This window comes from Oncorhynchus mykiss, chromosome 9 (assembly GCF_013265735.2).
Source record: "Oncorhynchus mykiss isolate Arlee chromosome 9, USDA_OmykA_1.1, whole genome shotgun sequence".
NCBI classification, from domain to species: domain Eukaryota; kingdom Metazoa; phylum Chordata; class Actinopteri; order Salmoniformes; family Salmonidae; genus Oncorhynchus; species Oncorhynchus mykiss.
In genome coordinates this window covers 22,749,621-22,766,550 of record NC_048573.1, presented here as the reverse complement: position 1 = coordinate 22,766,550, position 16,930 = coordinate 22,749,621, and the positions used below count along the sequence as shown (strand labels likewise).

Below are 16,930 nucleotides of genomic sequence, written 5' to 3'. Positions count from 1 at the left end.
TGCATTAGGAGGAACCCAGGGCCAACCGCACCAGCATATGGTCTCACAAGGGGTCTGAGGATATCATCTCGGTACCTAATGGCAGTCAGGCTACCTCTGGTGAGCACATGGAGGGCTGTGCGGCCCCCCAAAGAAATGCCACCCCACACCATGACTGACCCACCGCCAAACCGGTCATGCTGGAGGATGTTGCAGGCAGCAGAACGTTCTCCACGGCGTCTCCAGGCTGTCACGTCTGTCACGTGCTCAGTGTGAAGAGCATAGGGCGCCAGTGGCGAATTTGCCAATCTTGGTGTTCTCTGGCAAATGCCAAACGTCCTGCACGGTGTTGGGCTGTAAGCACAACCCCCACCTGTGGATGTCGGGCCCTCATACCACCCTCATGGAGTCTGTTTCTGACCATTTGAGCAGACACATGCACATTTGTGGCCTGCTGGAGGTCGTTTTGCAGGGCCCTCCTTGCACAAAGGTAGCGGTCCTGCTGCTGGGTTGTTGCCCTCCTGCGGCCTCCTCCACATCTCCTGATGTACTGGCCTGTCTCCTGGTAGCGCCTCCATGCTCTGGACACTACGCTGACAGACACAGCAAACCTTCTGGCCACAGCTCGCATTGATGTGCCATCCTGGATGAGCTGCACTACCTGAGCGACTTGTGTGGGTTGTAGACTCAGTCTCATGCTACCACTAGAGTGAAAGCCCCGCCAGCATTCAAAAGTGACCAAAACATCAGCCAGGAAGCATAGGAACTGAGAAGTGGTCTGTGGTTATCACCTGCAGAACCACTCCTTTATTAGGGGTGTCTTGCTAATTGCCTATAATTTCCACCTGTTGTCTATTCCATTTGCACAACAGCATGTGAAATTTATTGTCAATCAGTGTTGCTTCATAAGTGGACAGTTTGATTTCACAGAAGTGTGATTGACTTGGAGTTACATTAAGTGTTCCCTTTATTTTTTTGAGCAGTGTATTTTAAAATAAAAAAAACATACCTTATTTACGTAAGTATTCAGACCCTTTGCTATGAGACTTGAAATTGAGTTCCGGTGCATCTCGTTTCCATTGATCATCTTTGAGATGTTTCTACAAATTGGAGTCCACCTGTGGAAAATGTTATTGATTTGGACATGATTTGGAAAGGCACACACCTGTCTATATAAGGTTCCACAGTTGACAGTGCATGTCAGAGCAAAAACCAAGCCATGAGGTCGAATGATTTGTCCATAGAGCTCCGAGGCAGGATTGTGTCGAGGCACAGATCTGGGAAGGGTACCAAAACATTTCTGCAGCATTGAAGGTCCCCAACAACAGACGCTTCCATCATTCTTAAATGGAAGAAGTTTGGAACCACCAAGACTCTTCCTAGAGTTGGCCGCCCAGTCAAATTGAGCAATCGGGGGAGAAGGGCCTTGGTCAGGGAGGTGACCAAGAATCCGATGGTCACTCTGACAGAGCTCTAGAGTTCCAGAAGGACAACCATCTCTGCAGCACTCCACCAATTAAGCCTTTATGGTAGAGTGGCCAGATGGAAGACACTCCTCAGTAAAAGGCATATGACAGCCCGCTTGGAGTTTGCCAACAGGCACCTAAAGAACTCTGGCCATGAGAAACAAGATTCTCTGGTCTGATGAAACCAAGATTGAACTCTTTAGCCTGAATGCCAAGCGTCACGCTGTGGGGATGTTTTTCAGCGGCAGGGACTGCGAGACGAGGGAAAGATGAACAGCGCAAAGTACAGAACGATCCTTGATGAAAACCTGCTCTAGAGCACTCAGGACCTCTGACTAGGATGAATGTTCACCTTCCAACAGGACAACAACCCTAAGCACACAGTTGAGACAATGCAGGAGTGGCTTCGGGACAAGTCTCTGAATGTCCTTGATTGGTCCAGCCAGAGCCTGGACTTTAACCCGATCGAACATCAGTGGAAATAGCTGTGTAGCGATGCTCCCTATCCAAACTGACAGAGCTTGAGAGGATCTGCACAGAAGAATGGGGGTAACTGCCCAAATACAGTTGTGCCAAGCATGTAGTGTCATACCCAATATAACTTGAGGCTGTAATTGCTGCCAAAGGTGCTTCAACAAAGTACTGAGTTAAGGGTCATAATACTTAGTGGCAAGAAAAAGTATGCGAACCCTTTGGAATTATCTGGATTTCTGTATAAGTTGGACATACAATTGTGTCTGATCTTTGTTTACGTCACAACAGCAGACAAAACATTGTGCTTAAACTAATAACACACATTATAGTATTTTTCTTGTCTATGTTGAATACATAATTTAAACATTCACAGTGTGGGTTGGGAAAAGTATGTGAACCCCTAGGCTAATGAAGTCAGGACTCAGCTAACCTGGAGTCCAATCAATGAGACGAGAATGGAGATGTTGGTTAGACCTGCCCTGCCCTATTAAAAACGCTATTCACAAGAAGCATTGCCTGAGTGAACCATGCCTTGAACAAAAAATATCTCAGAAGACCTAATTGAACCTGGACCTAATTCAGAATTGTTGTCTTGCATAAAGCTGGAAAGGGTTTCAAAGGTATCTTTAAAAGCCTTGACGTTTATCAGTCCACGGTAAGACAAATGATCTATAAATGGAGAAAGTTCAGCACTGTTGCCGTCCTGCAAAGATGACTGCAAGAGCACAGTGCAGAGTGCTCAATGAGGTTAAGAAGAATCCTAGAGTGTCAGCTAAAGACTTACAGAAATCTCTGGAACATGCTAACATCTCTGTTGAGTCTACAATGCGTAAAACACTACACAAGAATGGTGTTCATGGGAGGACACCACGGAAGAAGCCACTCCCGTACAAAAAAAACATTGCTGCACATCTGAAGTTCGCAAAAGTGCACCAGGATGTTCCACGGCACTACTGGCAAAATATTCTGTGGACAGATTAAACTGAAGTTGAGTTGTTTAGAAGGAACACACAACACTGTGAGGAGAAAAAAAGGCACAGCACACCAACATCAAAACCTCAACCCAACTGTATGGTGGAGGGAGCATCATGGTTTGGACAGCTTGCTATCATTGACAGAAAAATTATTTCCCAAGTGAATCAAGACCTTTTGCAGGAGAGTGTAAGGCTATCTGCCAATTGAAGCTCAACAGAAGTTGGATGATGCAACAGGACAACAACCCAAAACACAGAAGTATATAAACAGAACGGCTTCGTTCTGACCTCAACCCGATTGAGATGCTGTGGCCTGACCTCGAGCGGTTCACACCAGACATCCCAAGAATATTGCTGAACTGAAACAGTTTTGTAAAAAAGAATGGTCCAAAATTCCTCCTGACCGTTGTCCAGGTCTGAACCGCAACTACAGAAAATGTTTGGTTGAGGTTATTGCTGCCAAAGGTGGGTCAACCAGTTATTAAATCCAAGGCTTCACATACTTTTCCCACCCTGCACTGTGAATGTTTACAGTGTGTTATTAGTTGAAGCAGACTGTGTTTGTCATGTTGTGACTAGAGGTCGACCGATTATGATTTTTCAACACCGCCGATACTGATTTATTGGAGGACCAAAAAAGCAGATACCGATTAATCGGCCGATTTTATAAAATAGAAACATGTATTTGTAATAATGACAATTACAACAATACTGAATGAACACTTATTTTAACTTAATATAATACATCAATAAAATTTTGCCTCAAGTAGATAATGAAACATGTTCAATTTGGTTTAAATAATGCAAAAACAAAGTGTTGGAGAAGAACGTAAAAGTGCAATATGTGCTATGTAAGAAAGCTAACGTTTCAGTTCCTTGCTCAGAACATGAGAACATATGACAGCTGGTGGTTCCTTTTAACATGAGTCTTCAATATTCCCTGGTAAGACGTTTTAGGTTGTAGTTATTATAGGACTATTTCCCTCTATACCATTTGTATTTCATTAACCTTTGACTATTGAATGTTCTTATAGGCACTTTAGTATTGCCAGTGTAACAGTATAGCTTCCGTCCCTCTCCTCGCTCCTCCCTGGGCTCGAACCAGCAACACAATGACAACAGCCACCACATCGAAGCGTTACCCATGCAGCGCAAGGGAAACAACCACCCCAAGGCTCAGAGTGAGTGAAGTTTGAAACACTATTAGCACACGCTAACTAGCCAGCCATTTCACTTCGGTCACACCAGTCTCATCTCGGGAGTTGATAGGTTTGAAGTCATAAACAGCGCAATGCTTGACGCACAATGAAGAGCTGCTGGCAAAATGCACGAAAGTGCTGTTTGAATTAATGTTTAGCGCCTGCTTCTGCCTACCACCGCTCAGTCAGATACTTAGATACTTGTATGCTTGTATGCTCAGTCAGATTAAATGCAACACAGGACACGCTAGATAATATCTAGTAATATCATCAATCATGTGTAGTTAACTAGTGATTATGATTGATTGTTTTTTATAAGATAAGTTTAATGCTAGCTAGCAACTTACCTTGGCTTACTGCATTTGCGTAACAGGCAGTCAGTCTCCTTGTGGAGTGCAACGAGAGAGAGGCAGGTCGTTATTGCGTTGGACTAGTTAACTGTAAGGTTGCAAGATTGGATCCCCCGAGTTGACAAGGTGAAAATCTGTCTTTCTGCCCCTGAACGAGGCAGTTTCACCCACCGTTCCTAGGCCGTCATTGAAAATTAGAATGTGTTCTTACCTGACTTGCCTAGTTAAATAAATGTGTAAAAAATGTGAACTTGAAGTCGGCCCTAATTAATGGGCCATACCGATTAATCGGTCGACCTCTAGTTGTGACTATTGTTGTGACCGATGAAGATCAGATCAAATTTTATAACCAATTTATGCAGAAATCCAGGTAATTCAAAGGGTTCACATACTTTTTCTTGCCACTATATAAATGTGAAATTTTAGGTTTACATACTTTACATAGTGCAACTTGCTACTACTATAGTAGATTTGATTAAAATCAATGTTTCTTGCCCATGATGTATTTATCAGACTTATTGACGTCAGAATAAGACAGATTTTAGGAACAGTTGAAGTCTACATACACTTTAGCCAAGTATATTTAAACTCAGTTTTTCACAATTCCTGACATTTAATCCTAGTTAAAATCCCCTGTTTTAGGTCAGTTAGGATCACCAGTTTATTTTAAGAATGTGAAATGTCAGAATAATAGTAGAGAAGTTTACATACTGTCTTCTTATTTTCCTATTCAAGAAAAGAGGTAGGTCTACCTGTTTGACAGGCGAAAATAGGCTATAGGCTGCTATATCCAAAGATGTTTCAGTCAATTCCTCTACCCACCATGTTCTCTTTGGCCAACCTCAGTGTCAGTGAAGGGCTGTTGACTTAAAACCAAGACTTGAATTGAGGGGGTATTAGAGGGTATACCATAGGCCTACCTTTTTATTAAATAAAATGGTAAAAAGCACAGACCCCTTGGCTTTAGATTTTGATGACAATAAAAAGGATGCGAAGCTGAATAAACAGCTTGTTCATTACACAGGTTCACCTTGTGCCGGGGACAATAAAAGGCTCTAAAATGTGCTGTTTTGTCACACAATGCCACAGATTTCTCAAGTTTTGAGGGAGCATGCAATTGGCAAGCTGACTGCAGGAATGTCCACCAGAGCTGTTGCTAGAGAATGTTATGTTAATTTATCCACCATAAGCTGCCTTCAATGTCGTTTAGGGAATTTGCAGTACGTCCAACCGGCCTTAAAACCGCAGAGAAAAAAGTAATTCTGATTGGCTGGGCCTGGCTGCCAAGTGGGTGGGCCTATGGCTGCGCCCCTGCCCAGTCATATGAGATTCCTCGATTAGCACCTCATGAATTCATTTAAATTGACTGATTTCTTTATATGAACTATAACTCAGTAAAATCGTTGAAATTGTTGCATGTTGCGTTTTATGTTTTTGTTCAGTTTTTAACAGAGCTTTGGTCCGCAATGCTTTATGCTCGAAACAAGCTGTAAAATACCTGGGAAAGACATGACAGCGATGCATATGGGGATATCATTGTTTAGTTTCTATGACATTCCGAGGCTGAGTTACAACCGTCTATAGCCAAGGAGACAAAAAATGTCCTTTGCTTGGGAAGCAATCGAATTCTGTCACTATCAATTGATTAAGCTATTCACTTTCTGTACAATAGATGTTTAAACCTAGACAGTTTTTTGGGAAACACTTGTGATCTTCTATTTTTGGGTTAAGCCACAGAAGAAAAGTAGCCAGCAGTTAAAGCTTCCATTTTCCCCATAGGTCTACTCTGGGGTGGAACGGTAGGCCTAACTTTTGAAAGTACCATGCTCAGATTCATAATGACGTCTCAAATATAATTATTTGCAAACAAGGCACACTGATTTGGTATTGGAGAAATAGGATAAGATGAACACAGGCCTATCTCTGTCCATTCTTAGCCTGTAATTTGTGTGGTATTCAAATATTCTGTTAATATGTAAAATGATGCAGAATTGCATAATGTGTATAAAAGACCAATTTTCTTGGACCTGCAAGTACAATGATCGATTCCGGCAATGCTTTTACAATGGAGATCTTTCAACCCCTACTCTTGTCGACGGTGGTCTGCGAACCCACAACCTGGCCGCGGTCCTATGTGCTATCAAAATTCCTGCATTGCCATGTAACGCTTACAGGATGAAGAACAATTTCTAAAACTGCATATCTAAACCTCTGGTCTGTCCAAAAAGTGAGGGTAAACGGTAGAGATGTTCTTTACCCACTTTGTTTTAATTATTATTTGGGGTATAGGGGAAGGTCACTTTTTTCAAGGGAGGATTTAGCTCAAATATAATTTGGTGAAGGGAAGGCCATCACTTTCATTTGAGTCCAGATTTTCTCCATGTAACCCTTATTATAAATAACCAAAAAAATAATACATTCACTCTCTTATTTGAGTAGCCTGTGGTGAAAAAATAATATAATGCTGCCACCTTCTGGTACTCTGAGCCTACCACTATTCATATAAACAAATCAAAATACATTTTATATTTGAGATTCTTCAACGTAGCCACCCTTTGCCTTGATGACAGATTTGCACACTCTCAACCAGATTCATGAGGTAGTCACCTGGAATGCATTTTAATTAACAGGTGTAATTTCTTTGAGCCAATCAGTTGTGTGTTGTGACAAGGTAGGGGTGGTATACAGAAGATAGCCCTATTTGGTAAAATACCAAGTCCATATTATGGCGAGAACAGCTCAAATAAGCAAAAAGAAACGACAGTCCATCATTACTTTAAGACATGGTCAGTCAATCTGGAAAATGTCAAGAACTTTGAAAGTTTCTTCAAGTGCAGTCGCAAAAACCATCAAGCGCTATGATGAAAATGTTTCATGAGGACCGCCACAGGAAAGGAAGACGGCTGCAGAGGATAAGTTCATTAGAGTTAACCACCTCAGATTGCAGCCCAAATAAGAGTTCAAGTAACACACAGCTCAACAACTATTAAGAGGAGACTGTGTGAATCAGGCCTTCATGGTCAAATTGCTGCAAAGAAACCACTATTAAAAGGACACCAATGAGAAGAGACTTGTTTGTGCGAAGACACACAAGCGATGGACATTAGATCGGTGGAAATGTGTCCTTTGGTCTGATTTGTCCAAATTATAGATTTTTGGTTCCAGAGTACGTGAACAGATACACGGTGTGATTCCCACCGTGATGCATGGAGGTTTGCTGGTGACACTGATTTATTTAGAATTCAAGGCACACTTAACCATCATGGCTACCACAATATTCTGCAACGATACGCCATCCCATCTGGTTTGCGCTTAGGATAGGACTATAATTTGTTTTTCAGCAGGACAATGACCCAAAACACACCTCCAGGCTGTGTAAGGGCTATTTTAAAAAAAATTTAAAATTATTTCACCTTTATTTAACCAGGTAGGCTAGTTGAGAACAAGTTATAATTTACAACTGCGACCTGGCCAAGATAAAGCATAGCAGTGTGAACAGACAGCAACACAGAGTTACACAATAAACAAGTCAATAACAGAATTAGAATTTTTTTTATAAAAAAAAAGTCTATATACATTGTGTGCAAAAGGCATGAGGAGGTAGGCGAATAATGAATTATAATTTAGCAGATTAAAACTGGAGTGATAAATGATCAGATGGTCATGTGCAGGTAGAGATACTGGTGTGTAAAAGAGCAGAAAAGTAAATAAATAAAAACAGTATGGGGATGAGGTAGGTAAATTGGGTGGGCTATTTACCAATGGACTATGTACAGCTGCAGCGATCGGTTAGCTGCTCAGATAGCAGATGTTTAAAGTTGGTGAGGGAGATAAGTCTCCAACTTCAACGATTTTTGCAATTCGTTCCAGTCACAGGCAGCAGAGAACTGGAAGGAAAGGCGGCCAAGAGGTGTTGGCTTTAGGGATGATCGGTGAGATACACCTGCTGGAGCGCATGCTACGGGTGGGTGTTGCCATCGTGACCAGTGAACTGAGATAAGGTGGAGCTTTACCTAGCATGGACTTGTAGATCACCTGGAGCCAGTGGGTCTGGCGACGAATATGTAGCGAGGGCCAGCCGACTAGAGCATACAGGTCGCAGTAGTGGGTGGTATAAGGTGATTTAGTAACAAAGCAGATGGCACTGTGATGAACTGCATCCAGTTTGCTGAGTAGAGTATTGGAAGCCATTTTGTAGATGACATCGCCGAAGTCGAGGATACGCAGGATAGTCAGTTTTACTAGGGTAAGTTTGGCGGCGTGAGTGAAAGAGGCTTTGTTGCGAAATAGAAAGCTGATTCTAGATTTGATTTTGGATTGGAGATGTTTGATATGAGTCTGGAAGGAGAGTTTACAGTCTAGCCAGACACTTAGGCACTTATAGATGTCCACATATTCTAGGTCGGAACCATCCAGGGTGGTGATGCTAGTCGGGCGTGCGGTGGCAGGCAGCGAACAGTTGAAAAGCAGTTTGAGGCCACGGAAGGAGTGTTGTATGGCATTGAAGCTATTTGACTAAGAGTGATGGATTCCTGCAACAGATTGGCATCCCCAATCAGTTTAACACTTTTTTGGTTACATGATTCTGTGTTATTTCATAGTTTAGAGGTCTTCACTATTATTCTACAACATAGAAAATAGTAAAAATAAAGAAAAACCCTTGAATGAGTAGGTGTCAACTTTTGACTGGTACTGTGTGTGTGTATATATATATAGAGAGAAATATTTATGTTCCTCTCACACCCCAACAATCTGCCATTTGCTACATCTTGGAAACTGCTACCATCGATAGTGTATGTTTAATTTGTGTAGGGGCCTAGCAGTGAGATATTAAGGACTTCAAGTAGTGAGCTCACTGGACATTTAATGCGCTCACCTAATTACACAGCGATTCAATTAAAGGCTCCGAATGTTCACGGGCCCCTGTGTTCTGATATTAAGTGTGTGTGTGTAGTTATGTTGTGACGAAATGACAACAGTTTGAAGTATTCTATACCATACTACTTACTGTTGAATTACATTGTTGTTACTAAACTTCTACACCAGACTAAACCAACTCAATTGTTAGTGAGAATCAGTGGAATTAAGTTTAAAAAACACAACCTCTCAATCTTGATATAGTCAGGAATTTAATCAAAAACAAGAGATTTTTTAGATCAAAATGTACATGGCACATCCCTCGAACACATCCATTCTAGCCACACTTCCGTCTTTCCAGTTAAAACAGTAACGCCCCTGTTTTCCAGCGCTCCACCACAATTGTTAGGTACACAAATTACCTGAGATGTTTTCAATCTATTTGGTTTGTATGCAATCTATATCACACTGGAATAGAATAATGGCCTCTAGTATTTACTACCATAAAAACAATTTAATTAAGGCAGACGGTTAACTGGCAAAGGAACAGTTCCCCCAAAACCTCCACGTCGCATACTAACACAACCATTGGTTTGCAGAGCACAATTCTTGACATAATATTAAAATGAATAACGGCAATAACTTGATAAAAACAAAACGGCATATAGTTCTATAACTGGAATGAATTAAGTGTGGAATGTTTAATTGCATCTTTACGGATAAATTGATTTTGGTTATTTCTCCCTTTTTTTACAGCAGTGAGTTGTCACTGGAATCAGCCTTGTATGAATTATCTTGCTAGCACATCCTCTCCATTCCTGAGGGGAATGGCAAAAATAATGGATCCAATCACAAATGGTGGAGTGAATCATTAATTTAATAGCCACGGCACCAGTGTTCAGTCATTACAACCAGATGTTTATTCCAGTCCATGTAGCTAAATTACCATTTGGTGCTGTGACATTGTCAAAACTATTCCTTAATAATGAGAAATTGTGACAAACCTACAATTTTGGAAAGAATGCATGTGCTTAAAACAGATGTTGGCAATTTAAATCGCACCAGAAAAACACAAAATAATTTAAATTTGGTTTGGTCAATAGTGAAACATGGTCCATTTCAAAATGTAGCCAACCCTGTGGTCCTGATGTTCTGAACCCCACAAAATTAATTTTACCATCATTGGCCCATTTACATAGAAATCAGTTAAATTGTTAATGTACATACAGACAAAGCAGTCAGACTGACACGTACAAGTACACGAAAATGTACAATGCAGACTGGAGCACAGATCCTGGTATACTGACAAAGAGCGAGCGGTAGCCCCATAGGTTTGTGTGGAATAAAGGGGTGTTGGAAAGGCAGCTCTGGAGTCGTCCTCTGGTTGTTTTGGTCCTAGCCCAGCCCAGCTAGGTGATATCCACTGTGGGTGGTGTTAAGTGAGGACTTGTCTGATCTCGCGGTGGACATAGCACAGGAAGTCCATGTAGGAGGCTCCACCGTGGAGCCCCTTGTCCTCTACCAGGTGCTGGCGGAACATAATCTCAGACCGGTCCTTCTGCTTCACAATCATGAGCTATGGGGGGGATAAAAATGGGGACATAGTCAGCTTATGACTTTTCACTCAACCTTGAGGGACAAAACTGTGCACTGGAGTAATACAGTCCTGCTGCTTGTTTCTCCCTGGCACTTAATTAATAAATAGTGAGAATAGACAGCAAAAATATGTCACTACTCCTTACATTTGTTGACAATTGCTTACAGGCAAAAACCAGGTAAGCTTGAGCAGCCTGTTGAATTTGATCTGTTATTGTGTCCAGGGCTTAAGACAGTTGTGGTCAATTTGGTTACATGTTTGTTTCCCAATTCAACAAACAGATATTCTGTAAAATGGTCATCTCTGTATACCCGTCACAAGCCCCACTGGTTTTTGCTTATTTATAAAAACCCTCTTAGGTCTCACTCCCCCCCCCCCCCCCCCCCCCCCCCATCTGAGATATCTACTGCAGCCCTCATCCTCCACATACAACACCTGTTCTGCCAGTCACATTCTATTAAAGGTCCCCAAAGCGCACACATCCCTAGGTCGCTCATCTTTTCAGTTCGCTGCAGCTAGCAACTGGAACGAGCTGCAACAAACACTCAAACGGGACAGTTTTATCTCAATCATCTTCATTCATTCTTAAATCATGGACACTCTTGCTGACAGTTGTGGCTGCTTTGAGTGATGTATTGTTGTCTCTACCTTCTTGCCCTTTGCCAATGTTTGTACCCTGTTTTGTGCTGCCATTTGTCGTCTTAAGTCTCTCTTTGTGTTGTTGTGATGTGTTTTGTCCTTTATTTATATTTCTAATCCCAGCAGGTCTTTTGCCTTTTGGTAGGCCGTCATTGTAAATAAGAATTTGTTCTTAACCGACTTGCCTAGTTAAATAAATGTAAATATCATTATTTCATTATATCAAAGTAGTTTAGACATCCAGAGGAAAGTATGCATTGTAACAGTAACCAACATTGAATAGTGTACCTTCATGGAGCTGGGCCTCTGGTCAAGCAAGGAGTCAATGATGGAGCGCAGCTTCTGAGACTGGGGGTTATCCAGCTCTGGTAGGGACCTCTGGAAAGCACACACATGAATATTAGTGATATGCTGTGCTTTCTACACAGTCTAGAATTAACTTTTCAACCATCTGAACTAATGGTATCTAAATAACTTTGGTGTTTCCAAACACCATCTTCTGTAGAGCTTGGGGTTAAGGAAGTTACTGTCCTCACCAGGTCAACGGGCACATGGGCGAGGGAGGGCACATTGAAGATGCTCTGGATCATCTCTGGGGGGCAGGCCTGGCCCAGCCACAGGAAGAGGGAGCACCCATTCTCCAGCAGGAACATGCCGGCATCTGTCAGGCGCTCTTCAGAGCAGCGCACCGGAGTTGGCACCACGTCACTGGCAACGTCCATGTTGTGCTGGAAGAAAAGGAATCGACGAAGGAATGCGGAGGCTGGAGAAATGAGCCTGACAAGTTAAATCCATCTTTCATTTAGGTCAGAGTAAGCGGTAATCCAGAGTTTGCAGCATATTATTAGGAGGACCATTCCACCCCTAATTATGCAATATTACAGTGTTGCGTGACATTGACACACAAAATGAATCACAAGTGCCTGGGCACTTCCCAGCAAACACTGCAATTGAAGTGAAGGATAACTGTCATTGTCTGAGACATTTGGTCACAATTACAAAGCATGTCATTATTCTGAGGGCAACTTATATATTTAACCTCAAACACACTTCTCAGAAGTCTTTCATGGACACCATTTACTGAGCTTTTCTTACCACAAAATGGCAGGTTTTGATAAAGTGCTGGGTAATTGTTTGTGTGCTGGCATGCAATAACACAGCCTCATACACTGCCATCATATTTATCAAATAAGAGGATGACACACCTAAGGGATGCCAATACCAAATAATTAGTAAACGCATCAACTCAATTATAGTTGCTTATAGGAGACGCACAGTGAAAGGCTGCCCTCTGCTTGTCATCTGTAAAACAGTTCTTTACCTCAGAATCCTTCAGCTAACCTGGGATCCACACAGAATATCTTTGTTTCGTTATTGTATCACTTGTAGTCAGAACTCAGCACTGATATGAGTACATGAAGTGGGATTGGAAAAGAGTGATATAAAACTACTAAGAGGTCCATTAGCCTCAATGAGAAAGGAAACCATTTTTTTTAAAAGTTGGTAAAAAGGACGAGAGAGTGTGTGTGTGTGAGCGCACACTTTCATGAGTGGGATAAGGCAGGAGAGAGTGCCTAGTGTGTTGTCTCACCAGTGGGATAAGGCGTGGATAGAGCAGCAGCTGGGTATCCTCCACCCCCATGGCTGTGGTGCTGAGTCTCTGGTGAGCCCTGTCATCTGTAGAGAGCTCAGCGCTGCCCACCAGGGGACCAGTCTTCAACAGGCTGTTTAAGTAGACTGGGAACACCTTCATGGCATCAGGCAGGATCAGCTACACAAGGAGAGACGAGCTAGTGAGAACACCCCTAATACACAGGACTCCCTGACGCCACAGTAATATTGTTTGTTTGCAATTCTTGAAAAGACGAAAGCAAGCATAACTGCAATTGGAATCAATTGTGCCGGAATCTGTCTTATCAGTTTACTTTTATACTCTGCACCTGTACATTTCTAGATGTACACTTCTTTGAAACTAGATCCTTGAGATGTCCCTAGAGACCATGCTGCTCCATGTCCAGTTTCTAGCATTCACACACTGACCTATGAGTGAATCACACCACAATCTTACTCACAGTGCTGGATTAGTAGAAATCTTTCACATATTACCCTACATACACAAAGACAATTTGTCACAAATTGAGAATAAAGTTAACTGTGTTGTTGTATGCCACTGACCTGGCTGGCAGCGGAGGGACTGGCACAGTTTTTCCTGTAGCAGGCCAGCATGTGGGCCGCCTGGTTGACCAGGATCTCCTTCACCGTCTTCAGGGGCTGGTTCAGCATGGCACGGTATGCTGGGAGGGAGAGGAAGAGGGCATTTGAAGGTCAGTAACTGTGTTCCCACACCAAAGCTGTCTGAAGTGCTCTCATACAAGGGGTTTGCTTGTCACTAATACATTATGGGAGGTATATGGGTTACCTCACCTCTTAGTTTTCTTAAGGTGATTTACATATACAAGGTAGCTAAAGTGAAGCATGAAGTTTTGAAAATTACAGATAATCATGAATAATGATGAGTGAAAAGTTATGCACAAAGATCATTCACACAAGACATGCTAACCTCTCACCATGACCAATAATAGGAGAGGTTAGTATTTTTTGGGGGGGGTATGATATTAATGTTTATCTATAATGTGAATGCTACCATGATTAATGTAGAAGTGTTTAGAATCATATTCTATTATTGTTTAAAATAAAATGACAATACATTTACTATTCATTTCTATTGGGCACTAAATCATCCGAAACAATCTACAAACTAGTTGGATGCATTTGCAGTCACACGCTTGATGTCATCATTGCATACTAGGAATATTGGACCAAATACTCTTTTGGCTACTTTAATACACATAAGTGACATGTACAAAAAGTGCTGTAATTTCAAATCCAAAGTGCTGGAGTACAGAGACAAAACTACAATGAAAATTGGCACTGTCAAAATAAAAAAGCTCACTGTACATATAGGGTATGAGTATGCTGTATATAATGCAGAATTACACATCAGCCAGCTATGTTCTACTACTAAGTGGTATTTAACTGATATTATTTGTACCTGAATCTCATTCAATATGCCTAGATGGGAGGGAGCAAATATATTCAAACAGGAAACATAAATGAACATTCCAAGTGGACAAGCCCAGGAGGCATCTCTTCTGCAATCAAACCTTTTGGTAACTTCTATGAGGCAAACATACATAATGCTTTTAAAGTGGATTTATAATGTCTTGTGATACACAGGATATTTCCCTCATTTGGACCATACTGACACAGGCCTAAAGACAGTAAAACTCTGCTGTAGTCACCTGACTTGGCGAAGAAGTTGACAAGGGCGTCCGTCTCACAGCTCTTGTAGAGCTCAGAGAGCTGGGCGCTGCAGTTCAGACTGAGGTTGTGGATCCGCAGACGCCGCTGGCCGCTGATGGTCGTGTACAGCAATGCACACTGGGAAACAGAACACACAGAGAAGCCATTAGTGGGTCTAAAGACTGTCAGGGTTTTAATCTAACATAACAGAGTGGGATGTTTAAGGCTTTGTGGAACCCTTGCCAGAAAACACACATTGTGAAAGGGATATATTGGCAGTGTTGGAAAAAGTACTCTTGTACAAGTACACATACATGTGTAAAAGTTAAGATGCCTTAATATAAAATGACAAGTAAAAGTCACCCAGTAAAATACTTAATGTGTCTAAAAGTATTTCGTTTTAAATGTCCTTGAGTACTTTTTCCACCACTGTACCCAATTATCATACTTGAGTAAAAGTAAAAGTTATACATCAAATTCCTTTTACTAAGCAAACCAGACAGCCTAATTATTATTAATTGTATTTACGGATAGCCAGGGATGTGTGCAGTATGTGTTTAGTGAGTCCGCCAGATATATTGATAGGTGCCTGAATTGGACCATATTGCTGTCCTGCCTGAGCATTTGAAATGTAACATACTTTGTGGTGTAGGAAAATGTATGGGAGTAAAAAAGTACATATTTTCTTTTAGAATGTAGTGGAGTTAAAGTTGTCAAATTAAATAGTAACGTACAGATACCCTCAAAAACTACTTAAGTGGTACTTCAATGACTTTACACCACTGGTTATTAAATGGGATGCATATTTTTTTATTTTGGTTGGAGTCAAATACCTACTTTGCAGTGAGCCTAAATATCTATTAGTGGTAACCCCTCTAAAATCAGATTCAGTGTTTATTTAGATTTTTTTTGAGTGGTGTGCGAGACACAGACCTGCATGAGAGCGCCCGTCTCCTCGCTAAGTGTGTCATCATGTTTGAACTCCACCGTCACAGCCTTGTCACAGTCCACGGCAGCCATCTCCACGTCTGTGGTGTTGTTCATGTGGATGGCACCAAAGAAGTCTGTAGCCCTGAAGCCTGGAAGGAGAGACAAGGGAAACATATTAGTAAGTATCTTGGCACGCCACTACAGTCCAGCAGTATTAAAACCAATTTTACCTCAAATTTGAATCAATTAATAATTTATTATCTGGCGGAGTTGTAAACAACAAAAAATCCTACAATCGAGACTACATATTTTGGGGTTCCTGAGTACATACAAGGGCAATGAAATGAGCTCATACACTTAATAGATTAGATGGCTGAATTACCTGTGCTGGTGCGGACTCTCATGATGGCATCAAACCCGATGGCCTTCTCCACATCCTTCCTCAGGTCACTCAGGAAATGCTGTCCATCCCTCTCCACCTGAAATACACAGGTAGTGCTACAGTCAACCACAAGGTGTCAGAGTTTCCCCAATTTACCCTCCATAGACTATTGTACCAGGGCCAAGATCAATGCGATTCTGGCTCTAATGCATTTAAGGTCATTTGATAAATCACGTGTGTTCAATAACAGAACTGATGGACTCAAATGGCAGTTTGGACAAAATCCAATTTTCTGTGGCATACTAGGAGCACTCTGGGGAAACTATCCCGTTTTACCATGCCATGTTTGGTGGTGGTGCCTGACTCACACCTAGGCTCCAGAGGCTATGACTAAGTTCCTCCCTCCCTCCCTCCACATTATCACATTATTGGTTTATTTTACTTTATGGACTGTGCACTGCAACTCAGCTCTTAGCTGCCAATGTACACCCAGTTACAAAATATTTATATGTTTTGTTGTGGCGTCTGTCCTCGGCTGCGTGTGTAATGTGTACGTACCTGGAAGTTGCTGTACTTGAAGACGGAGCCTCCTGTGTGTGTGGCAACGTCTCCCATGGTGGCGATGTCCACGTACTGGCTGGGGAAGAGGAAGAGGTCCACGCTGCAGCCCTGAGACACACAGTCCTTGGACAGCTGCTCATAGACAGCCTTCTGGGGCTGGAACAGAGTCTAGGACACCGCAGGGGACCCAAACAAGACACACACGTTAGAAAGCAGGCT

The 16,930-nt window shown here is 42.0% G+C and overlaps 1 protein-coding gene across 1 annotated transcript in view; it reads right to left on the bottom strand.

The window, feature by feature from the left end:
* Window positions 1-9,552: 9,552 nt before the first annotated feature.
* Window positions 9,553-16,930, bottom strand: part of sec24d (SEC24 homolog D, COPII coat complex component) — a 28,900-nt gene continuing 21,522 nt past the window's right edge. Inside the window, exons 15-23 of the mRNA XM_021615139.2 lie at window positions 16,709-16,879; window positions 16,151-16,247; window positions 15,772-15,917; window positions 14,838-14,976; window positions 13,711-13,829; window positions 13,127-13,306; window positions 12,072-12,263; window positions 11,824-11,913; window positions 9,553-10,875 (exon numbers count right to left, since the gene is read on the bottom strand). Coding sequence (XP_021470814.2) covers window positions 10,735-10,875; window positions 11,824-11,913; window positions 12,072-12,263; window positions 13,127-13,306; window positions 13,711-13,829; window positions 14,838-14,976; window positions 15,772-15,917; window positions 16,151-16,247; window positions 16,709-16,879 — 1,275 coding nt within the window. The 3' untranslated portion in view covers window positions 9,553-10,734. The remainder of the gene's footprint in view (window positions 10,876-11,823; window positions 11,914-12,071; window positions 12,264-13,126; window positions 13,307-13,710; window positions 13,830-14,837; window positions 14,977-15,771; window positions 15,918-16,150; window positions 16,248-16,708; window positions 16,880-16,930) is intronic.